Here is a 24,930-nt window from a genome sequence, read left to right on the forward strand (position 1 = left end):
GGCACCCCAGGGGATGCAAGGGGACCCTGGCTGAGGTCTCCCAGCCCAGCTGTCTGGGAGCCTCTCCCCATGGCCTCCCAAGGGAAGCGGCAGCCCTCACCAGCACTATCTCTGCGCAGGCTCAGAGCCTCAGAACCCCCCAGCCCAACCCAGAGGCAGGGGAAATACTCTGAGAGCCCTTCCTTATACTCATCCATTCTAGGCGCTCTGCTCAAAAGAAACAGCAATGTCAATGGTGGGTGCTGCATGTGAATTTTAAAGGACAAGGTGAATATGCACATTCTTTTTTGGGGAGTTACACATGCAATCACACTTTTGTTTTGTTTTACAAGGAGCCTTTTTTCTGACTGAGCCCAGAGCAGGATTATTTTCTATATGAATAAGCCATATAAAAGTAGTAGCGTACATAAAGCATCACATCAAGTGTTGTAATTACAGGGTGATGTTTCTCCTTTTATGTTTCTTTATCACTCTTCTGTAGGGTGGATGGGAACACATTACAGTCAGAGGAAATGCAACTGAAGCATCTAGGGTCGCTATGCAAGACACTTCTGAAGAAAACTCTGCAGTATCAAAGGACTTGGAAGAAAATGAAAGTAAAGGGAGAGCGGTACCCTCCAAAACCCCTCTGATGGTCAGTGAAAGACAAGACTTGGACAGAAGTGCAGTTAATTGTTAAGTTGCCACTGTCTACGTTTTGCAAACAAGCAGTAGTAAACATAATTTAAAAAGAAACTGAATGTCCATGTGAATGTCCATGACCTGGAGAGAAAAACATGATAGTTTTGTGCTACTTATGTTTTACTGAACTGGAATTTACAGTGGGGTAATTTTAATACTGATTTCTTCGACTGTGTCGTGTGTAAAATGTGACTTAACAGAACTAATAGTTTTGTCAAAACAGGCAAGCATTATAGCCACAATGTATTTCTGACCCTTTACCATAGCTGCTACAAAACTATACAAATGTGAATCTTTGCATATGGCCATTTATTTAATTTTACCATTACATTTATTTAATTTTTGTATTACAGTTCTCGTCCCTACATTTCTCATATTCACGTTGTCTTCCATGCTACGCTTCAGATTCATATTTGAGCAGAGATACCAATATAACTGAATTACAAGCATTTCCACGATTTGCACTGCAAACATCCATACATGCACATAACTTTGTCCATGTGAGCCCTGTTTACATAAGCCTGTAGGTTTGGTCACGCTTCTCTTGCTCACATCAGTAAAATTAAATTCTGTACAACTCACCTTAGGATGCAGTTACCAGTAAGGGCCAATTTTTTGCTATCTTGGCACTCAAGAAATAGCTTAACAAGAAGAATCACTGGTTTCAGCAAGACTATGTAGAGAGCATGGCCCTATTCAGTCTTGGTTAGAGAGGCAAAGTCTCATGCTAGATTGTCAGGACAAACAGCAATAGATCATGTTTAGTCTCCATCTTAACTGGAACCCTAATCACTAAGGTATACAGATACCTACCTTATGATGTTGGAAGGGACCAGATGCTCGAGGAGTTAGACTGTGCACCAGATAATTGCAAATTATATGTTCATAGCATAAAAGAAAAGAGCAGGTCTTAAATAAGATTCTGGCTTCACAGTGGTAAGAATTCAAAACAACTGTGCTGGTACCAGTGGAGTTTGTCACCATATACTTATGCAGGTTTAGGAGGCGGCTCTGCATTTCGCTTTTAGCAAGCAATTGATTCATTCCTTCTTCCAGCAAGAAACCACTTTTTTTTTTCCCCCAGAAAAGCATTTTTCCTGTCTTTTACTTATCTTAGAACTGTGATGTGAAATTGTTTGAAATCATTATTTGAAATCCAGTCTGTGGGAAGTGCTGAGAAAGCATTCTCTCCCAATAGCTTCAGGAAGGCACCACCTTTTCTCCCCTGGCAGCAGTTTACAATCATTTTCCCTCAGTATGTGTGACTATATATGAAGTTATTTTTATACGATAAGCAGTGTGGTGTGGTCTCAGTACTGTATTTGTAGAAGTAAAGCTTACGTTTGCACGTATTTAAAGAATATATTTGGTATTTTAATGCCAAGGAAAGCACTGTTTCGAAACCCAAATGTGAATGAAGATTGAAGATGCTTTACTGTTTAAAAAAAAAATCTGTTGATCTTTCCAATATGTGATTATAGATTTCTGTTTTATACATGCATTGTGGAAATACCATAATGTTTTGCGCTAATTACCATAAACAGGTTTTGCATAACTTGCACAGTATCTTGTCCAAATAAATAACTTTATCATGTATTTTTAGAGAATTATTAGGATTGTATTTTCTCTGCAGCATATCAAAAAAGGCTTTTTTCTTTAATAGTGTCTACATGGCCAACTAGCAAATCAATTCCATACAATAAGCTTTATAATGTTCCTTTGCATTTTCCCTGCACTGTCAAGTTTCACCTACTTTACTGTAAAACACTGGCTTTAAGTGAACACAGGTAACTTATGTCTGAATATTAATTATATGCTTTTTGAAACTGTTGATTAGAAAATGGATTAATTTAAAAAGATATATCATTGTTATGGCTAATTAAAAACAGGAAAAGTGACTTTAAACTAAAACGATTTTGAAAAATAAAAGTAATTTATCAGAAAAATACGCCTTTTATGAAATCCCTTTTGACACATCCTCAAGAGTAGCACTTTGCAGCAAAGGACCCTTTGGGCACCAGCTGCTGCTGCTGTGTTTAAGTGTGCTGGTGCTGTGCCTGGTGGTTCGTCAGGGTGGCAGCACTGAGAGAAGGGCTAGCCTCTGGTCTCTTTGGTACCGCAGCAGCAGCCAGGTACTGCATGCCATTTGGGGCCTGATATTTGAAATAATGCCTCTTTGTTTGCAGTAAGTCCTATCAGAAATACGCTGCCGCAAGCATTTGAACTCTGTACTTGTAACAGCACCAGGAAGCGGCGCTTGGAGTGATAGGCAATTATTCCATCCACAGCACTGTTAAAATACTGGTTTTCCAACTCACTCGGTTCCTTCCTCTGCCAAAGTAACCAAAGAGCACCTCGGCCACCTGCTCTCCCACAAACATCTGAGAAGGCACTGAGGACCTGGAAAATGCTCACATCTCCTGTGTAATGCACAGGTCTGGTGGACCTAATGACTTTGAAAGAATCCCACAAATGTAGCTCCAATTACCAGTGCACAGCACACAGCCTCCGCTCCCCTCACACCACACAGGACTGAGGCTGGACAGGGCCTGGGGCACTCCTGCCAATGTGCCTCATGGCCGCTGCTGCCTGGCACAAACCCCTGCCGCCCCAGGCACCCTGCCATCACCGGCCCTCCCTGCCACCGCGGCTCATACACCCCGGTCAGAACGATGCCCTCACAGCCGCGGGAGGATTTCACAGGACCTCCATCAGGCTGCAGTCATTGCACGAGCAGGTTAGAACTGTGAGTCACCAGGGCAGGGAGGGGGTAACGTTTCATTTTCAACACAGGCTATAGCATCCAGTTCCCCCATCCCAGAAGGACAGTGGATTTTACAAGTTAAATCACCAGAAGGATGCTATGTGTATTTAGATATGTTTACATACCGCCTGATAGTTTGCTTCCCTTTCTGGTTCATTGTAGAAGAGTAGAGAAGCACTGTGACAGCTGAGCACTAGCAATATGCTTCCACAGTAGAGAAGAGAAAATTTTGTTAAATGAAAAATGTATGGTGAGAAATCACTAATTAAAGCCTAATAAAGCATCTCTTGCTGTAAAAGAAGGGGTATAAGAACTGAAAGAAAATGCCTTAGTGTTACTCATATCTCCCATTACAATTAGACAACATATGTTAAGTGAATTACAGATAAGGAACACCTGTTGTATGAAGTAAGATACAGCAGCACCATTACTGCAAGTCAAATCTGTAAGAGACAAGGTAATACTTTCACTAACACTTTAGTAGGATGGCCAACCACAGACATCCTAAACATGCACGAAAACAGGTTGGAACCTAAGGAAATCGAAGTCAAGAAAGCAGGATCCAAATCATTTCTCTCCCCCCAAGTAAGACAACCACACAGAGACAACACTAAGTTGTTCCACATCATATACCTGTACATGTCCGTGGTGAAGAGTAATTCACATCCCTTGCAAGCCTGTCTGTGAAACCTTTCAAAGAAAAGTTTACTCTTTCCTTTGAAAGAGGAAATGAGAATTTTTCAGTGACAAAACATTTTCCAATGAGATGGGAAACAGATTAAAAAAATAATTTTCCTGTTTGAAGAGCTCCTGCTTCATTTATTACGTTTCATGACACCAGAATCTAGCACTAGTCCAGAAAGAATCCCAATCACATTACAAGCTTCATTAGCTAATAATTGGTAATTGGAAAGATCATTGCCTAGCTTAAGACTAAAACATTTTTTATACTTTTTGCAAAGATGACTGATTCATCATTATTTAATATTTGTATTACAACAATATTTGTATTACAACGGCAGCCAAAGGACCCACTTAAGAAAAACTCCACAAGGCTGGATGCTTCAGAAACATAAGCCATAAAATGTCCTTACTCTAAACAGTTTACGATCTAAGATAGCTTTGTAGTTGCTTAGAAGTATTTTAAAAGTTTATGCTTTGCAAGGTTTGAAATCATACTGTGCATTTTAAATACAGTAATGCATCTCTGTTTTGGACCCAAATAAAGCAAGAGAGTCTTCCATCATCTTCAGCCATTTTCAGAGCTGATCCAAAGCACTCAAGATAAATACTCAGATTTGATGGCCAATTTCACAAGTGCTACTTTGCTCGCCAATTTTGTCAAGTTTGCCATCAACGTTGATTTTCTTCAGTAACAAGACAGACAAGAACCAATTCACTGAATGGTTGGTGATCAGTGTTACAGCCAAGATTCTCTATAAATACGAGCAAACTCGGGTGACTCAGGCCTTAAAAGTGAACTCACAACCTTTCCCAGGAGTATAAGCTCCGAAAATTCCTTATAATTTAGGGTAACTTTATATGCAGCACAAGCTATAGCTGTTAGTGTTACCTGTTTGTCTTTTTATGGAAAAAAAGGAGGACAGAGAGAATTTAAAAGATTATTTTTTACCTCCAGCTATGTACTGAAATGTATTATCATGCAAGTAGGAAGAGGAATGAAGGTAGTAAGCTAACTGTAGGTATTTTTGCTGAAGCTATAAATCTATGTGGTATGTTTTTGCAGATGTTCCTCATGATCATCATCCGCATACTGCTGTTGATAATGCTGGCACAGTTTGGACCCCCAGGCTCCCCCCATCCCTTCTGCAGCTGGGAAGTGTCCGTTGGACATATTGAGTATAATGGAGGTCAAGGATTTAATGTAATTTTTGGCCAATGTGAGAGTCTCTATTTTGGAAAGTTTATTCTCAGCTCTCACATGAGGGATTACCTCCCGCAAGGCCTGGAACGCATTGTTGAGCTTGTGCATTCTCTGCCTCTCCCGCTCGTTGCTTTCCAGTCTCCTCAAATGTCTGTCTTTACTGCTCCAAGGATGCTTGGCTCTGGCCGCAGTAATCTTGCTGCTCTCCTTACTTCTCCCATTCCTCCTTTCTTTGTGTCTCAAGCATTCCACCAGTTCTTTGTTCTTCATTGCTGACTCCTCTGAAAATGCTTCTTTATCAACAGTATTCTTTTGCTTCTTCCCTTTGGCTTTAGTCTTCATGTTTCAGTAGATGTACTGGTATTAAGCATCAATGTGCTGTAAAAACATGACACCAATATCTTTAATTGTTGAACAGTTCAACACCAAACAAATGATCTGATGCAGGTTTGAGAAGTTTGTTCCATACTGGAAGACCACCACTGACTCAATTTAGCGATGAGCATTTTAGAAGTTGTGGATGGTACCAGCCAAGATGAGCTATGCCAATGAATCAAGGAGAACATCCGTTTTCAGAGAACAGATTCCCCCTTCAGCTGGAAGGGGTTACAGAGGAAGCAGAAGCCAAGTGAATGGAACTACTAAAACATAGATGCAGTGAACACCACCTGGAGCCCTCAGGGATGGAAAGGCAAGTGAAAAACAGACACCTTTCTACCTTCTCTTCTATAGGCCTCAAAGTGGAGAGATCTCTCCTCTCACTGCATGCAACATAAGCAAATGGTCTCCAGGCTCAGCCAGTAGTTGACCATTCATTTGTAGGTGTCTACTGGCACGCTTAAACTGAAGCCAAATCGTTTTTTCCAGCATAAAAATGGATTTAAACCCTGCTTCCTCCATTGAACTGACAGCACATTCAAATAGTGCTGAAGTCACTAGTAATCATTGTGCTGGAATCATCTTTGGATGGTAGAAGTGCTGGCCGCAGTCTCCTCTCAGCTATGGTGTTATCAGTGGTTTACATGAAAAGAGAGTTTAGGCAGTCATGGCACTTGACAACACTGGTAATAACTATGTAAGTATAGCATGTAGAAGCAGGGTCTCCCTTAAGAGAAAACAGAACAGAAATGTAAACAAGTTGAGATTCTGCTTTTCAGATCTACAGATCTCAACCAGAAAAAAGCCTGTGGGAAGAGGGAGCCGCAAATCAAAACGTGCCAGAAACATAATGATCAATTAGGTTTGATAACATATTGCCTCTATCTCACATGCTTCTATTTTTTCCTAGCTCCAGCTATCAAAAGTAATAAAACCACACAGTGCCTCATCATACGTATGCAGATTTGTGTGTGGAGCATTAGACAGAACCCTCAGGCTTTTATTCAAAGTAACTTCTCAAACTCCGGGTAATTGCTTTTTGTAGGAATAGGTTTCTACTGTGTTTATGAGCAGTCCACTAGAGGGAAACATGACCCACTAACTCATGTAGCTCAAACTCTTAGCCAGTAACATTTTCACCCACAGCTTCTCTGCATTCTGGGCCAGTCCACAACACTCGCAAGCACGATTCCCGCAGTTTCTTCACGCACACAGCCTATTTTTCTTTCAGACAAGCAAAGAGGGGAAAGCAGGCAGGCCAGGTACTAACTACAAGGAGATGAGCAGTTCTCAGCTAGAGATTTGTTTCTTGTTTTCCCAAGCCCCTTCACAGGTGTCTTTCACTCCCTGTTTACTCTGTCGCATCCTTGAGGTGCCAGCTGTAGCTGCTACAACTGTGCAAGCAGCAATTCCTTGCTGGTGGTCTTCCCAGCTCTCAGTTCTGCTTTTTGATGCTGTTATACAGGTCAGAAGTAGTCTGGGTATTAATAACACAGAACAAAATAGTAAATTTTGAAGCAAGGGGGGACCCTAGATATAATGAGGGCTAGAGAAGTTTGATGCAGCATTAGCAGGATTCCTACTATACACCCAAAGTAACACGCTATACTTCTTGTGTGACTGACAGCTGCCGGGAAAGGGCATTTCCCTTTTCAACAACAATCAAATAATGATGGGGCATAATTGCAGCTACTGCCCCAGTATGAGTGTAGCAGAGTGCTATTTATTGTCCAATTTATCCAAAAAGCCACAGCAATGTTCCTTCCTCTTGTGTTAGCAGGGCAGGTGATGACAGTGAAGTTTTACTCTCCCCTAGCTCTGATTCTGCCACACTTGAAGACAGCAGTCTCACAGCAACCCTTCCTCTAAAAAGCAACTATCAGTGTTACTGTGACTGTTTCTAAAAATTCTTCCCTCCACCTTCAACCAGTCCATGTAGTCACAGAAAGGTTTGGTCTTAAACAATGCATTTGTATGCTGATGCTAATATATGGGTGGTTTTAGAAGTTGGTGAGCCAATAAAGGAAACTTGCCACAGGTGCCATCCCAGTACAGGTTATCACCATTAGCTGCAGCAGACTGTAGAGTTCCCAGCTGTGTTGCAGTAACAACCACTTCTCTCTCTCTCTCTCTCTCTCTCTCTCTCTCTCTCTCTCTCTCTCTCTCTTTTTAGGTGTATTTTCAGCTGTTGGGCCTTTACAGAACTCAGTTCCCTGCCTGAGAGGTAACAGGAGGTTCATGGAAGCAGCCAGCAGAGAAAGCTTTAAGGACAGCTCAGGACACTTCAACAAACCACAGGAGCAAAGAATAAGTGTTAGAAATTGCAGGTGAGGGTGAGCAAATGGGATGACATGGGATAAGAGTATTCAGCTGGCTGAAGTTTGCTTTCAGACTGCCACACACCACTGCTGTAACCCCCTGAGCAACTACCTCATGGAGCCACAGCCAGAATCCTTGGCACACCCAGAGAGACGGCATGGGTGCAGAGAAAGAAGTGGGAGATAGAGGGGATTCAGGATTCAAGATTGGGGTTGTCAAGAGAAACCAAAAAGAAAGAACAGCCAAATACCAGCAAGCCTCTATATCCATCCATCAGGGCTAACATTCATCCTCTGTGACTTACCGCTGTCACCAGCCATGGAGAAGGCCCCTAGAGCCCAAAGGAGGACATGACAGAGGTTTCCGAGGAACCAGGAGCAGCGGCAGGGTCCGTGGGGGCAGCTGGGGCACTGCTTGCCCTCAGGGCCCCGGGAAGAGGAGCCTGTGAGGAACCTGCGAAAGAGGAGCCCATGAGGCTCCCTCACGCTGAGAGGGGAGCCCAAGGGACAGTGTGGGGAAGCATTGCCAGGAGCCCCCAGGGCTGGTGCTGCCGCTGTGCCCCGGAGCTCTGCCTGCAGTGTGGCGAGGCAGCAGCCCCAGGGCTGTGCAGCAGTCTGTGACAGACCGACAGACAGGCTCGCTGCTCGCCACGCCACGCCAGAGGTGGCTGCGACACGACACGTCGCATTAGCGGCGGGGGCGGGCCCTGCAGCTGCCAGCAGGCGTGCAAAACACCACAACTGGTCCCTACCGGCACCCTGCTGCACTGAGGCCAAGCAGCACGGTTCAGAGCTGGACTCCGGTAGAGGAGTCGTGCATGCACAGCATTGCCACAGCCCTCTTCCCACACAGAGGGGGAAATTGTGGGGAGGTAGCCGGGAGCACAAGGCTCCTGTGGTTTGGAGGGTCACAGGGCTCCGAGTGAAAACAGACAATTACAACAACGCTCCCAGGGGAGGCAGAACTGGTGCAGCATATAGAAGCGGTGCTGTCAGACCGATGGAAGCTAAGCCACACAGATAGATACACTCTTATCACTGCAGGAGGGGTGAGTCCCAGACTTACTTCAGCATGTGGAGTGTCCTCAGGTGGCAGAGGAGAAAGGCTATCTCAATTCTCTGTTCTGCCCTGGGCAATGCAAGTTACTGTATCCCCTGCATAACAAGGGCACAGAGCCAAAGCACTTCCATCCCCTGCAAGACGGTTGCTGCTGATAGATTGTGAGAGCTCAGATTCTTTGATAGTAAAGCTCTGTATCAAGACAGCCAGTTAGTGCCATGGATGGGATCTTTTACATCTGTTCTCAGTAACAAGCAGTATCTTGGTCAAGTTTCAGCCCACTAGTTATACTTTAGCTAACGAAGTCATCATCTTGATATCAGTTTCTTGTTCCCAGGTTTAAACAGTTTCCAGGAGCCACGAACAGCTGTCAGACAGATGCGGGGGCTTCCAAACCAGCCTCCATTATCTACTTACATTGCTGTGCCATCATATCTCAACAGGTAATGAGGAAAAACAGCTCTTTCACGCCGCTGGCAGTGTCATGACTGACATAGTCTGAATCTCAAGTGAAAGAAGCTACCCATTCAGGTACATAAGTACATTAACCTGGAGATCTTACATCAGTTCAGTACATGCACTTAGATTAAATACCATGATCTTCTATAAATAACTTCAATAAATATTAAGAAAACATACAGTTAACCTGTTTTCTGAAAGGTAGTTATGCACTCTGAAATCTGCATTCTTCCTACAAATACTTAGTTCTAGGATTAAAAGCAATATTCAGTTTTTAAAGTTACCATGTTTGTATTTCAAGTATTGCTTCTCTACTGACAACATATACATGTTACCTGTGTTACCTGAAGTTAAAACAAGGGTGATAACTGAAGATATTAAAGGTGATGACATTATTTAGTGTAGACTCATCTGCTGTGACTGCGACTTTGAGCCTTTGGTACCTTCTCTGCATCTGGATGCTAGCAAGTGTAACTCAGAGTAGCCAACTATGCTATACTGTGGACCTGACTCGTTACTGGCATCTGTTTAAGAATGAACAAATATACAAAGAGATTATAAATATATAACTGTATTTTATTTTTAATATTAAATATTTTTAAATTACAAGCAATTTATCGAATCACACTATGCATGATAATCAATATACAGTAGAAATTACAATTTAAAAATGTACACAATTTAAAGACATTTTGACCTGAAATTTCATTAACTATGATATATTGCCATAAACCTCATACCTGTATTAAATTACAATAGGAAAACCTCATACCTATGATTTTGTTACATAGTTTCTCATTTACAAATAGAATTAAACATTATATATACACACATCAGTACCATTTATCATTTAAGTTACACCTACAACTGTGCAAGTTCAAACAATTTCATAAACAAAACTAACTGTAAGTCATATTCAAGTTTCTGAAAAACAGGCTGCTGGTATTACAAATACTTATTTTCAATAAGTTTATATGATGTTCGACTCCCCTCTAGATTTTTTCCAGTCTTGTACCAAAACCATTAACATACAAGGATATTTCTGTATGACTTAAAGCTGAAGTAATTTTGTACACTCCATTCTTATTTAAGGCTATTTCTTATAAGGCTAATGAACTTTGATTCCACCTTTCACCAACACCAACAAAAATAGCCATGTCACTAACACCTGACAATGCTGACATTTTAGCATAGTGCTTAATCAGAAAAAAAAGTCTTTCTACCAACCAGCCTCCTCATGAAAAAAGATTTGAGTACTACATAAAAATCTGCTAAAAATACTGATAAAAAGAATGAGGCTTAAATGGCTTTCATTAGTGCATCAACAAGGATATGAAAAAATGCTTAACTCGTTCACTTCCATGAAAATGGCAGTTTCCATGAATGCAGTTATACACACAACATGTCTGCAGCTAGGGAATTTGGGAAAGTACAGGTGTTTCCATTATAACTGGACACTTCTCACTTGGTTAGCTTCTTACTACAGATCCTCTGTTTCTAAACAAACTTCTTTAGGTGGGAAAAATCAGATCTTTTAAACAACTTTAGTAGCCAAATTGAGACAATGCCTTCATTATTCAAATAATCAAGGTCTTGTACTAGAGAAGGAATTAAAATGTAACCAGTCTTCATAATAAACCATTGAAAATAGATACATGTACTTCTAAAACTGAAACCATGCTTTGTAGCTAGTGCAAGAAATTACATACACAGTTTTAAGAATGACTCATAACAAACCCGCTTACTAAAAGGTAATTTGTTGGAAATACAGATTCATCTTCATTGTGTCACTGACTGCTAGGTGGGTATCTTAATATTGCTAGTAGTTGATCAGATTTTAACTATAATTTTTTCCAAAAAAAACTTTTAGATTATTGCAATCCAGCCTACTGGATTACTAAAACTAAATTCTTAGTTTAACTGAGGTGAGTCAACTTCAAATACTTCTTTCTTTTCATTGTACAGCTAAAAAGGACATTACCTTGCTTAATATCATACATATCCAAGCCCATTTTGGAAAAAAAAAAATGCTCCTTTGGCAATTAATTAGCAATGAGTCCATTTGGACAAAGGAGTAAACTTTCACTTCCTATGTAACATTTTCTTTAAACCCTGGTAAAGAATAAAAAACATTTCCACCAAGCAAAGGAAATTCCCGATGTGCAGGATGAAATACTGCACGTTTGAGAAATATCTGAGTTTCCAGAATTACAAGAACCAAAATGCACTACTAAATTTTAACATTTTGGAATAAAAGCTTTTATTTAACTTTGGACTCTATTCTAAGTTAAGCAATTCAAAATTAAGGCTGAACTCCAGGTCTGATCCAGTAGATTTCTCAGCACACGAGGCAGATAAACCCACACATTATTTGCAGACCACTTAGGGAGTTTCATTCTTAGTTTTGAATTTCCGTACTCAATGTAGTGTGAGAATTACACAACACAGATGAGATCTAATTAATCTAGCCATATCAAGGAGTTCAATGTTGGAATTATGGAATTTCTAAGCAATAATGTGTGCACAAAGTCTATTACCTATATTTCAAAATACTACAAACAGCGCACAGCTTCCTTAAGTGCTCTACAGTACGTACTGTAAGCATGTATTAAGAACTACTTGGCTTTGTCTCTTAAATCATGTTTTGAGAAAAGTCCATGAAAAATTCTGTTCCTCACTCCACACTGAAGTACAGTTCTGACCAACTCTGAACCTGAGTGCCGCATCAGAAGTTCTCAACAATAAATTGGCAAATTCAAATAACTTTACAGAACTAAATCATTCCCTTTTGATTGGTATGGAAGCCATTCTGGCTAAGGGCTAAATAATGCTGGACAAAAGCAGTTAAGATATTCCTGTCATTTAAAACATACTTTAAAAATGAAAATGCATATAGAAGTATACAACACAAACTTCACATAACTTAAAATATCTAGTCCTCCTACACTTCATGGGATGACAATTCTCTGGTGAGTGGATCTGAACACAGAGCACTCGGACCACCAATACAATGAAGCCCTGCCAAAAAAGCCACTAAAATACAAAGTACTTTAAAGCCAGGTAAACTGTTCTTGTTAGCGTTTCCTGCAGATCGACAGCTGGATAAGGCATTCCAACAGGCCAGGGATTTGTTTCTCAAATTAATTCACTTTAGAGTAGTGATTAAAGATTATTTTTTTTCCAAGCAATTTAAAGAATTAAACTAGCTGAACACACAGCAGAGCATGAAGGTTAAAAAACCATGTTGTATTCCCTTCCCTACACACAGCTTCAGAGTAAACGTTAAACGTTACTATACAGCATCTTTGGGTCAGTATGCATTTCAAGGTGTAGCATGGAGCCTTGCAGATATCTTTAAATGTCTGGCCTTATAAAGGGTGCAAAATTGGTTATTAACCATTAATCTAATTCTTAATTGTCGGAACATCACTGAGAGGTAGATCTACCACAGGCCTCTGAATGGCAGCCCCAGTCTGCAGTCAGCAGAAGAGAGCTTCAAAATTCACAGAATGTACAGTTACAGGACCAAACATGCCTAAATCCAGTCTACTGAAATTAGTCGTGTTTTAGAATATTCATAATTTCCAGTTTTGTACAGTCAATTTTATTTCTTCTCTCTCCAAGGCAAAAGTTGTAATAACAACTGGAAGGCCCTTAAGTATGGTATAGTCAGATGGTATTACAGTTTAAGCAGTCAGTAGGATCGTATTCAGGAATTGAGACATTATCTCTTTCATCTACAAATTCCAGAGTATATCATATATTCTATTCCAGTTTCCTATAAAACATGAACACTAACAATCTATAATCGTTATCATTTAGAAATGGTACTGAATAGAAGATTTCAGCAAGTCTAACATAACACTCAGAAGTTATGTACGTTTTACAAGTACCGTGCATAGCAAAGGCTACAAAAGAGGACAAATTAAACTGGGTAACTGGGCCAATTCAACTTGTCTTACTTTCCTTGAAAGATTTAAGATTTTGATTCTGTACATCATCAGGAAATAGAGGAAGAATAATCCATAGTGCAATCGTAATAAGCAAAGTAACATGTAGTGATATCTTTTTGAATAAATATGGCTCACTACTGATCAACTATCATTCATACAGTTTCAGCAACACAGACACCTGTTGCACAGGACAGTTATACACAATTCTACAACAGGTGTATGTTCAAATAGATAATGAACTACATGGAAAAATATAAAAAAGTATTATACAATCTCATACATAAACCAGACTAGTGTAATTGCTTTACTTGTTTCTTAAGTTATCTGAAAAATACTTCAAGTACTTGAAAACAGCGGCAGAATCATCTTTCAATGAAAAGCAAAATTGCACTGATTTAAAAATACATTACAAAGTTAAATACACATTCAAATTAATGTCCTGATTTAACATTGCTTTCAGTGTTTACTTTCATTTCTTAGGACTTCTTGATTACCTGTATTACTCCAGGAGATCCAGAGTTCAGATAAAGAAGCTTCAGACACAGAGTCTGTGTGTTCTGTGTACGTAGTCCCAGGAAGTTTTAAATCCGTTTAATCTTTTTCTCCATCTTCACTGCTTCCTATTAGCAGAGGAAAGGTAATAATGTACAGTGAGATTCTTCTGCACGACCATCACTTCTTTGCAAGACTTTTCCTAGAACTTGGCATTCTTCTGTTTCACACTTCCAAGTATTGGTTAATCTTTCCCTAGAGCTTTCGTCTACTATAAACATTTGGTACCTTTGTACATAGACATCTGCTTAAGTCACACAGTTCAATGTCACTTCCTAGGACATGTAAGGCAGTGTAGGATCTCCAAAATCTCTTGTCTATAAGTTACTAAGCAGCAAGCATTATCTAATCAATATGCATGATACAAGAACAATACAAATCTATGTAACAGTGATTACGTTTTTATAGACATTGACCATCAGCAAGGTTCAGCAATCAGTAGTATTTTTATAATGTTGTATTTTACCAAGATTAATATGCTAAACTGCTTCAAATCAGTTTTCTTTCCCCTCTTAACACTCAAAAAATGTATTAAAGCTTTATAAAGCTTTGTTAGAGACAAGAAAGCTTTCGTTAACAAATACTGCTACTAAATATTTCTATGAACTGATTTGTTTGACTCTATTCTAACTCCACTTTAGAAAACATGCTGCAACTCTTGAGAATGTAAAAAATGCACTTTCTAAAAAGCAATACAAACTGAACTGTAAAATAAGCTTAGACAACAATTGCAGACATATTCCTCACCCTGTGCAATAAATTGTGTCCGATGACAGGGCAATAATGAAAATTAAACTGCCACAGTGTTACAGCTATACATAAACGCTTAAGGACTGCTAATATTTCATTTATATAACTATCGTACTAATTTAGGAAACAAGACTTGTGAGCTTGTCCCATAAACATTCCAGAAAATGTACAGCCATAAGTTTGTAGCAATGTGGATGCAAATAATCTCAACCTAAATGGAAAGGTTTATCTTACTGAAATACAAGACCAGACATAACTTCTACACCATTAACAATATATTTATAAACTAAGTATTTATCAAAGAAGAAAATTTGTCATCTGTATTACTCACATCTTTGCACGAACCTTTCAATTTGTAGTCTCAAAATAATTAACTAAATCACCTACCTCCTTGCTCTATATCTGAATCTGTAAGATGTGTAAGGGAAAAGCTTGCCATGTTTGCAGGAGAGATAGAGAATCTAGAATATGGGGATGAGTGTGACCAGTTCTGTTCAGAAGTCCGGGTGGGTGGAGGTGGAGAGAAGTATTTTGACTGAAGAGGTGGTTTAGAGCTAATAAGGCTATTAGCTGCCTTTGATATAAAGGATGGCTCTGGAGAAGAGAAGTCATCATCCCATTCAAAACCGCCACCTTGGAAGAAGAAAAAAAAACAACAAAAAAGCAGTTTAGAGTAATATAAAGTCATATATTGAGCAAGTCCTGCAAGTCCTGGAAGACTGCATTAATCCAAAAGGAACCTGTAGTAGCTTTTCATACAAGATCTCTTAAGAGTCAAAAGAAATGACATTTATCACACAATTACAGAGGTTACCAATGAATTTTGGAAGCAAAATCTAAACTTGGGGCTTTTGATACACAGCACTCAAAAGCGTAATACAGCCTTAAAAACATTAACCCTGACCCTGTCCTCTGCTGTACGGAAAATTTTACTTTTTTACTTGCTGTTATTGACACTCACCAGAATTAGAAAGTACAACCTTCAATCTGAGAGGAGCTGGAGAATGCCAGCTTTCAAAGCACAGAACAAAAATAGTTAACACAGGCAGAGTCTATTGAGGAAATTAATATCAAATGAATAAAGAAGTATTTTTAAAGCACTTTACAGTGCTAGGATTTAGACTGTGTTTATGGATATCAGTATAAAACACGTTATACACACACAAAAAGATTTAAATGCATGTCCTGAGGACCTCCTCATAAAAAAACCTATAGATTCCCAGGCTAAGAACACAGACAATTTTTCTCAGAAGCATCATATAGACCTAAGAGAATTCAATGCAGTTTAAGAAAATATTACTTACAGCATCCTAACATAGAAATGTTGAAATAACACTGACTTCATTAGGAGTGACTGGCTGTGGGGACAGGGCGGAGACTAAATCCTTGCATTTCCTTCTAAGTAGTAATGGGGGAATAAGGAAGGAGAACACTGGCTGGTAGTTTACACATTGTACTGAGTCTGGCTGCAGTAGAGTTCATTTTCTTTATTTGCTGCTGTGCTTTCCATTTGTAAACAGAACAATGCCGATAACATATTTTACCTACTGGCCAGTGTTTGCACAGTATCAAGGCCTTCTGTTTTTCCTCACTCTGCCCTCTCCTCACCCTACCACCACTGAATAGATTGGGGGTGCATAAAAAGTTGGGAGGGGACAGAATCAGGCAGATGAACCAATCAAAAAGATATTCCATGCCACATAACAGCATGCTCAGCAATAAAACAGAGGAGAAGAGATTGGGAAGTTAGCCCTCTTTTGCTCAGGAACTGGGTAGGCATCTGTCTACCTGGGAGAGGTGGTGAGTGCTTGATTTTGCACTATTTGTTTTCTTTCTTTCTTCCACCTCTCCTTCACTTATTAAACAATTTTTGTCTTGACCCACAAGTTGTCCTGCTTTTACTTTTCCTTCCTCTTCCGCCATCCCACTGGGGGTGGGAGAGATGCGAGCAAGTGGCTGTGTGGCATTTAGCTGCCTTCCCATCTGTTAACCCACAACAAGCATACACACAGAGTGTAGAGACTGGACAGAAGAAAAAAAGGTCTGGAACAGCAAACAAACTGACAGCCGTTATGAGACTGCATTTGGAAAAGAGGTGTGTAGCACCTCCCCAGATGCAAAACTCAGCTTAGAGAATGCTGAGCTCAAATCCTGCACTCATACTTGCAATTCTGAAAAAAAAAAAAACAGCTGCTAAAGAAAATTATTTGCTTTCCTTTGTTTTATTGAATGCAGCTTTGAACAGTACAAAGTCTTCATTGAGTCACAAGAGCACTGAGGTCTAGAAGTGATGGAATGCCACAGCATCCAGACCTTCTCTCCGACTCAAAAAAAATCATCTTGAGCCAACTGTGTTCTAGTCCAGGAGTCCACAAAGATTTATTGCCTGTACTTTGGTTGCCTCTCAAGATAGCCAATATATGTCAAACAGTATTTTCTCTCAAGCTTTGATAAACAGTAACACTACTATCCAAGCCTAGCTGAAGTATTTACTTAGGATGCAAAACTGAAGCCAGTATGGTACAGTGAACATACAAACCACATATTTTAAGTGACACTTCATTAAAAACTATGCATAAAATATTCTCAACCCCTGCTGTGTATAAATACATTTAAGTACCTTCTTCATCTGTCGAGCTTTCTGAATTTGTGAATCTGTTTAAGTAACTAAAACCCGAAGGTGGAGCAGGAGTGCTGTGAGAGCCTTCGCCATTAAAGTCTGCTACACGGTTTCCCAGCTCCTTAGTTGGCGTTTCCTAATGCAAACAAAACAGCTCGGTTAACTCTTTCATATACACCATGCATCCATGCAGTTGGATGCTAGCTTTCCAAAAACACTTTGTTTTCCCCATCAAATCTACTATGAAAATAAATGGTCTGCAAGCTCTTAGTTATTACCACACAACAGGACTTTGAATTGTACATTAAGCATATGGATACACCTCCATTTTCAAAAAAAGTTGCATCAGATCTATGCTAAACTGAATGCAGAAGTGACTATTTACATCATTTATCATATAAAGAGGTTTCATATGCCCTAGGAACAAAGCTAAAATATCTTCCAGTTGCAAAGAAAACAGTTCCCTTACTGCAATACACAAGTAGGGATTTTTTTTTCTATTCTGGAAAAGCCTTAGATAGTCCCATCTCCCAACGTTTTACCTTTTTTTTTTTTAACCCTTTAACTATGCTTCAGGATAAAGAGACACGCTCTGCAGGACCAGTATTTGAAGCAGCCAACATTTTATCAGTTACTATAATAAGTGAGTTCAACAACTAAGTAGTTTAACACAGATTATTTTTTCCTTCCCCTCCGACAATAGGATTACTATTCTACAGAGGACAGAAAAACAAATACATACCTGTGTTTTCTATTCCAAAAGACAATGACCCCTAGTATGCCTGACAACGTCACTGTTCTTTTAAACTGACTGTACTAGTTCAGTTTCTATAACGTTAAAATACAATCCCCTTTGTATCAGGTTACAGAAGCTTAAAAATTGATAAAGCAAACAGGGAAACAAAACTAACCTTGAATTTTATAAGCAGATCAGTATTGTTTTACTAAACTTGAATAACATTGTATTAATAAAAAGCAGCACTGTCATCTAACTACTGCTCTCATCTTTGATTATAGCTTAAGGTAAATTAATGCTAACTAACGCAGGACTCAGTTTTTATTTTTATTATAAAGACATTTGAACTTAAACCGTAAGTCCCCAAATTCATTAAACAGATAAATTAATCAGAATGTTGTAACTTTATAGAAGTTTTTTTTTTTTTTTTTTAATAAAATCTGGTCCATAATGCTGTCTCTCACTCAAATTCTGTACAGCTTACGTGCATCAGTAAAACATCACTAAAAACCAGGTTTCATCCAGTGCATACACAGTCAAGGTTCCAAAAGCAGTGGAAATTTAGGACTTGGCAAGCAACCCTGTTCAAAGCAAAACTACACTTCAAGTCCCTGCTGCTATTCTACCATCAGCACAAAACCGCACCTAGCCAAGAAAACAGTTTCTTTACATAGAGAATACAAACACATCACAAACAAGATGACAAGACAAGAAAGTGATCTTGTAACAATGTGCCCATATATACTAGCAAGTTATTTACCATGTCTTGTTTAAAAAAACAACTTTACTTAGTAATTCAAAAAGGATACCTGATCAAACAAATAGACCGTGACATCATCAAAGAAAGTTACAGCCTTTTTCTCATTTTTCCAGTGCTCATGTTGCCTTTCATTAAGAGGTTTCGGAAGTTTCAACAAGCTTCTCAGATGCTTTCCATCATCCTTGTCAGTAAGTATCTCAGGTACTTGATGAACAGTTTCATCTTCACTGTCAGAACTCAGACTATGCATATGAAAAGTCCTCATGTCATCCTCAGAATCACTGTTTTCATCTTCCTCATCCGCATCATCGCCATCTTCTAAATCAAGCATTCCAGAAACATCGAGCTTGCCAAGGTATTTTCCTTCAATATCTGGCTCTTTCAACTTTTGTCCTTCAACGTGATAGAAGGACTTCTCACTCAAATCTAAAGGATTGTGTATGTTATGCACAGATTTCAAGTCTCTGTGTGAAAAAAGTTCTGAAGTATTAGTGCCAACACAAGAGACACTTTTATGGGAAAACTCCGACAGCTTTATTTCATCCCTTAGGTTATTTTCCATTGATATTTCCAGGGAATTCAGAGTTGCCTCAGTCCACTCGTCAGGACACCTCTGTATCCTTACATCCATCTCTTGTATCTCTATCTTGTGATTCAGTTCTGGTTTTGTACTTTGATTACTGGTATCCTGGTAATTTCTTAGGTCATGCTTTTGCTCTCTCTCTTCAAAACAACAATCCTTTTTAGTATTATTCTCTCCTCTATTTGCAGAAGTGATACACGTAGCCTCTCTTGATAGATTTACAGTCTCTTCCGTTTTTTTATCTGGCTCAGAATCATTATCAGAGAAATAGGCAGAGTCTCTATAGGAGTTTTGATTCCCACCCACAAAAACCTCTGGGGTTATTTCAAAATTGTTTACTGCATCTAAACAAGCTGCTGCTTCTGAAACAATTATGACTGGATTAGAAGGTAAATCATTGGCATTGCTCTCACTGACACCACAGTTACCAATATCTGCATTAGAAGCATCCTCAACAGTAATATGGGAAGTCCATTCCGGAGACTCCAGATTCTCTGTTTCATAGCCACTGTCAGCAGGCTTATCAGGTGGTAAAAGTTTCTGAGGACTTTGAGCCTGTAAAGATTCTAAAACCTCATTTACATCTAAAGAATCCAAAGAGTCAGGTGTCTCTAAGGCCTGTTCTGCAGTCTGTACAGGAGATGGGCTGTCTTCCAAAAGACTATCCTGACTTGTGCAATCTGAAGTAGCAACAGAAATTAAGGTCACCTCTTCTGGAACACCCTTACAATTCTCAAAATGATTTAATGTTTCTTGTCTTTCCTCTGACAAATCATCTTTTTTTAATATGGGAGAATTACTTTGCAAGTTTCCTTCTGTATCTTCCTGATTGGATTTTTCCCTATTAAAAGCTACTTCAGACTTGGAAAGTACTCCCTGTTTCATTTGTACATCACTCCCATCTGTTTTAACAGCAACACTGTAATATGGATCGTTTCCAACATTATTATTTTTTGTATTACTGGACAGCTCTTCTTGACAAAGAGTATCAGTGTTACAGGACAAGACTTTGTTGACTTCCACATCTGAAAGTTTTCCCTCATCCTTCAAATAAGGAAGATTTGCACATTTATCATGCAACTTATAGGCTGCAGACGGACTAGAGGATGCCTGCATCTCTACAGTCGTCTGAGAATTCATATCTTTATCCGTTGTTACTGGATTACAATTTTCATCTTTCATGGTTCCAAGGTTTTCACATACTAAAGAAAAGACCTGCGCATTTTCAGCCAACACAGGCTCAGGCTCTACAGTGTTTCTATGTGAGGTTTCCAACATACTTTTTAGAACAGTTTCTGGTTTTTGCCCGAAATCACTGCTGGTTTTGTTAGACAATATCCCTGTTAATAAGTTTTTCTCTTGAAGAAATAAGAAGTTACCAGAAAGTTCTTCTAAAGTTACTAAGTCAGACTGGTTAGAAATATTTTCACCTAACGAAACTGCTTTGTTTTCAGAAACATGACTAGAATGCTCTTTCTCAGCAAAGCCTGTGACACTTGTAATATCTGTGTTTGAGTTTAAAACAGTCAGTTTAAAGTCTTTAGGAATATCATTCGTTTCAGCAAAACCAAGTATTTTTCTGTTCTTTAATTCTTCTGATCTGTTAATGTCATTAAATATATTCTGGAAAGGACTTTCTGGACTACTATTAGCAGGCAAAAATTCCTCTTTAGGATCTGTATTGTAGTGGAAGAAGTCCCCATCAGTGCTAGATTCTTCAACATCAAGATCCCTGAGAACCATGAAATGAGAACTTTTTTCTTGAACAGCTTCTTGATCAACTTCTGTAGTTAGTACAACCGATTGGTTATCGAAATTCATGCTGCAGCCACTACCTTTTTCCTCTAACTGGATATAGTAGTCATTTCCAACAGACAGTTTGTGTGCATCAAACACAGGTAACACCCCAGGAACAGCAAGCGATGCTTCCTGACCACTTCCATCCTGTGCTCCTGGCCCTTGCTCTGAAAGCGATCTCTCAAAAACCTCCACGGGAAAGAAAATACTTGTGTATGCCATTGCTTCATCAGGATTCACACGACCACATTCATCAAAATGATCATGTTTAGCTGCCTCCCAGATATATTCAAAGCTGAGGCCCTGGCTTGTTTCAGTTACAGTAAGAACTTCCTCCATTTCATGGCCAAGTCTATCTCCTGTAAAGTGATCTAAGATTGGAAATGCAGAATTATTTGTTTCTCTATTTGTGGTGTTTGGTTTAAGAGCATTCCACTGCTGTTCAAAATCAATCTCTGAGTCCCTTTGGCTTTGCATGCGAAGGTAAGTTAAAAGTCTATGCACTTCTTCTGCTGTTGGTCTCTTTTCTGGAGATAGCCAGCAGAACTGCAGAACTTCATACCTATAGAAGTAAGAAACACCTTTCAATAGGTTCCACAAGGAAAAGGATTTTATAAAAATCAGGTACCTAAATACTAAAAAGTAACAGCAGTATTACTGGCAGGAATTTCCATCTATAGCAACTCCTCATTTTCTATAGGCTGCCTTTGCAAGGAATGTTTAACTTCAATACACTTTTGAGAGAAATGGGTAATATGAAAAACATATTCAGCAGCTTTAAAAAATAAAAAAAATGAAGTTTACCATCTATCAGAGTATGGCTGCTCCAGATGTGGCTTAAAAAGTTTAATCTGTTTCTCCTTGATGACATGGGTTAGGACTTCCCTGTCAGAGAATTCTGAGTAAGGCTGAGCAGCATTCTCAAACAGCTCCCACAACGTTACACCCAGGGACCTAAAAAAGACCAGCAAAATGACTGTACATTCTAAGAACTAAGTTGCTCTCAAGAAAAAAAGTGTTATGTAAGAACAGGCAAGAACTACCAAATATCACTATCCCATGGCTCCATAATAATTTCAGAATCCGTTAACCCATTTCAAGTGCGCTTGACAGAATGCTAAAAGCCTCAAAAACAAAGTTCCTCAAAAACAAAGTTCTTTGAAGGCCAGTGCCAATGAAGGTAACAAAATGAGTGACTTATCTATGGAAGAAAATCCTGCATATTAAAGAAAATTAGAAAACGCCTATTTAAAACAGAGAAGAGGAAAAAAACCTATGGCTTCACTAAAGACTACTGTTGGACAAAACCGCACTTGTGAGTCAAACCACTAGAAAACTAATCTGTTTCGGACTTCTTTAAATTGGTGTTTTTAAGCTGAAGTACTCGGAAGCCTTGTTTTTGTTCAGTGCTGTATACATATGACATACAACACTAATCGCATTTTCAGTGCTTAGAGCTGATCCAGATCTTTGGGCAACCTTTTCTTGCCCAAAATACAAAGTAAATTCTATTACCATAGAATAATTTACATCAGAAGGAGTCTCTGGAATCATCCAGTCCAAACCTAGTCAAAGAAGCTTTGAATAAAAGGCACTGAAGTTCAATTTGGAATGCTTAAGACTCTGGCTGCTGGTAGTTTAGATGAACAGTATGATTTGAGGAACTCTGCTTGAAGGATACAAGGAAGAAAGTATTTAAATCACTTCTATCCATCTCACTTTCTGCAAATCTTGTTCTACATTAATAAATAAAACCTAGTTTATTATTCAATACCCTTAAAATACAAAAGCAGGAATTTAGCTACAATGTTTTCGGAAATGGCAGCCTAAGCCTCAATTTCCGTTATCCAAATTTTCCTGGACTTGAGAACTGAGGTGGAACTTGGCAACTTCAAAAAATGTTCACGAGTCTCTCTCTATAAGCTTTGTGGTAGCAGAGACTAACCTTAAAGGGATTCTAGTTGCATCTACCTCAAGATTTTGTTTTACATCATCCACAGCTACTAATGAAAAAAAATACCTTCCTTTATAAACATTTGAAGGAATTTGGCAAATTAAGTAAATATTTTATTAGTATAAACATCTATTCTTCTGCTATACGTTTCTCTTAATCTAATTGTTTTCGCAACAATTTTTAGGCAACTTTCCAAAGCAAGATACAGTTTCAGATTTGTAGATTAACCTACTGTACATCTGATAAAATAAAAAAAGCACTGCATCAGGCCAATATTCAACGATAAATATTTACTCCTTTATGTAACATTTGAAAACGTATTCCAAAATCCCTCACAAACTATTTTATTATTTACTACATACCATATGTTACTGTATTTATTTTGCTCTGCTGATAACAGTCTGTCTTGAAAACTTGTTATTAACTCAGGTGCAGTCCATCGGAGAGGAACAAGTTTCTTCTCATCTGTCTCAATATAATCTTCCTATATTATTGACAAAAAAAACCAGAAAGACTGAACAAACATCGGGACAACTTCCAGAAGTTGACAATCTTTTTTGACCTGATCTGTTTTTATGTGATCACTATGTGTAAAATGAGAATTAAAAAAGTAATCTCATTTTACCAAATTAGAAGAGAATAATGCTAGAGAAAAACGGCATTCAAGAAATCCATTTCTTGTACACAAGAAAATTGAATATCAATTTCTTGTTTAATGTTTGGTACTCAAAACTTTAATGAACACTTTACATTTTTCACTTTCTTGGTATATTTAAGTATGTTAAACATTTTCATTAAGCACTTTGATAGCATTTTTCCTCTCTTAGAACATTCAGATTAATTTTTTGCATAACACCTGCCATTATCATTTTAGGGCTACTGCATATATGACATACAAACACAAATTTAACCAAAAACTTCTATAAGCAGGAACTCCATTCATTTCTGGAAAGATCGTTTATTCCATTACATGACCTTGCTACAGTTCTTTGCCAGTTACTCTGAGAAGTTCACTATTCAGAAAAATAAAAAGGACAATCTGGGATCAGTTCATAACATTGTAATATGCTTGTTATAATCTCAGGCTTTCAAATCCTTCAAAAGCTAAAAAAAAAAGTGGTACATTACCAATAACTTACCTTATATCTACTGAATCCTATACCATAATCTCCTACTTTGACATTTAAATCAGATGTAAGAAAGCAATTTCGTAAGGCCAAGTCACTGCAAAGGCAAACAAATAAACAGTAAGAACAAACCAAGAAGCCTTCAATTAAAAATAAGACAAGTGAGTTAAAAGAAGTAATACTACTCAGTAGTCAGACCATGGCTTGAAAAATCAAATAAAAAAAAAAGCCACAAAATTTTACAAAAAAATTTTAAAAAAGCACATTTACAGGTTACAGTAGCAAGTGGCAGGAGCAGATCGGTAATATGAAGCAACTAGTGCTAAGGATTCAATATCCACGCTATATACACTTCAGTAATTTTATTCAGATGAGCTGTAGCCTGGTCCCATAGACCAAAAGGCTCCTAAAAGCTGAAGCAAGTTAGGCATGCACCTGAAGCTATCTCTCTGATTCTCTTTGGATATAATTAAACCAGTCCATGCACTCCAGAAGATCAACTCATAATACAAGCCCAGTCACAGTAACTGGCAACAGTAGGGAGATTCATTTC

The 24,930-nt window shown here is 38.7% G+C and overlaps 3 protein-coding genes across 8 annotated transcripts in view; 1 reads left to right on the plus strand and 2 right to left on the minus strand.

Moving 5' to 3' along the window:
* Window positions 1-2,606, plus strand: part of TECPR1 (tectonin beta-propeller repeat containing 1) — a 29,889-nt gene extending 27,283 nt beyond the window's left edge. For 3 of the 4 annotated variants that reach the window (XM_013177069.3, XM_013177070.3, XM_048065458.2), the window contains one exon: window positions 482-2,606. In XM_013177069.3, the coding sequence (XP_013032523.3) occupies window positions 482-679 (198 nt within the window). In that variant the 3' untranslated portion in view covers window positions 680-2,606. The remainder of the gene's footprint in view (window positions 1-481) is intronic. The other variant, XM_013177071.3, reaches the window with a different exon arrangement.
* BHLHA15 (basic helix-loop-helix family member a15) lies at window positions 2,113-9,978 on the minus strand. 2 transcript variants are annotated; one of them, XM_048065622.2, is made up of 2 exons: window positions 9,881-9,978; window positions 2,113-5,708 (listed from the first exon to the last, which is right to left on the minus strand). In XM_048065622.2, the coding sequence occupies exon 2, from the start codon at window positions 5,670-5,672 to the stop codon at window positions 5,172-5,174; it is 501 nt and encodes a 166-aa protein (XP_047921579.2). In that variant the 5' UTR covers window positions 5,673-5,708; window positions 9,881-9,978; the 3' UTR covers window positions 2,113-5,171. The 2 variants fall into 2 exon arrangements, with proteins under 2 accessions (XP_047921579.2, XP_047921574.2); XM_048065617.2 differs by lacking the exon at window positions 9,881-9,978 and adding an exon at window positions 8,332-8,472.
* Window positions 9,934-24,930, minus strand: part of LMTK2 (lemur tyrosine kinase 2) — a 43,341-nt gene continuing 28,344 nt past the window's right edge. Inside the window, exons 8-15 of one of the 2 annotated variants that reach the window (XR_010825021.1) lie at window positions 24,390-24,474; window positions 23,613-23,734; window positions 22,101-22,250; window positions 18,966-21,858; window positions 17,421-17,556; window positions 15,188-15,433; window positions 13,993-14,118; window positions 9,934-10,069 (exon numbers count right to left, since the gene is read on the minus strand). Coding sequence is in view for 1 of the 2 variants with exons in the window: in XM_066977421.1 (XP_066833522.1) it covers window positions 14,090-14,118; window positions 15,188-15,433; window positions 17,421-17,556; window positions 18,966-21,858; window positions 22,101-22,250; window positions 23,613-23,734; window positions 24,390-24,474 (3,661 nt within the window). In the remaining variant the exon portion in view is untranslated. Of the gene's footprint in view, window positions 10,070-10,488; window positions 14,119-15,187; window positions 15,434-17,420; window positions 17,557-18,965; window positions 21,859-22,100; window positions 22,251-23,612; window positions 23,735-24,389; window positions 24,475-24,930 lie in introns of those variants that run through there. The other variant, XM_066977421.1, reaches the window with a different exon arrangement.

The sequence above is a fragment of the Anser cygnoides genome, chromosome 15 (genome assembly GCF_040182565.1).
Source record: "Anser cygnoides isolate HZ-2024a breed goose chromosome 15, Taihu_goose_T2T_genome, whole genome shotgun sequence".
Lineage (NCBI taxonomy): Eukaryota > Metazoa > Chordata > Aves > Anseriformes > Anatidae > Anser > Anser cygnoides.

Coding starts and splice junctions, on each gene's coding strand:
- BHLHA15 (XM_048065622.2), bottom strand. CDS start 5,672: ATGAAGACTAAAGCCAAAGGGAAGAAGCAAAAGAATACTGTTGATAAA.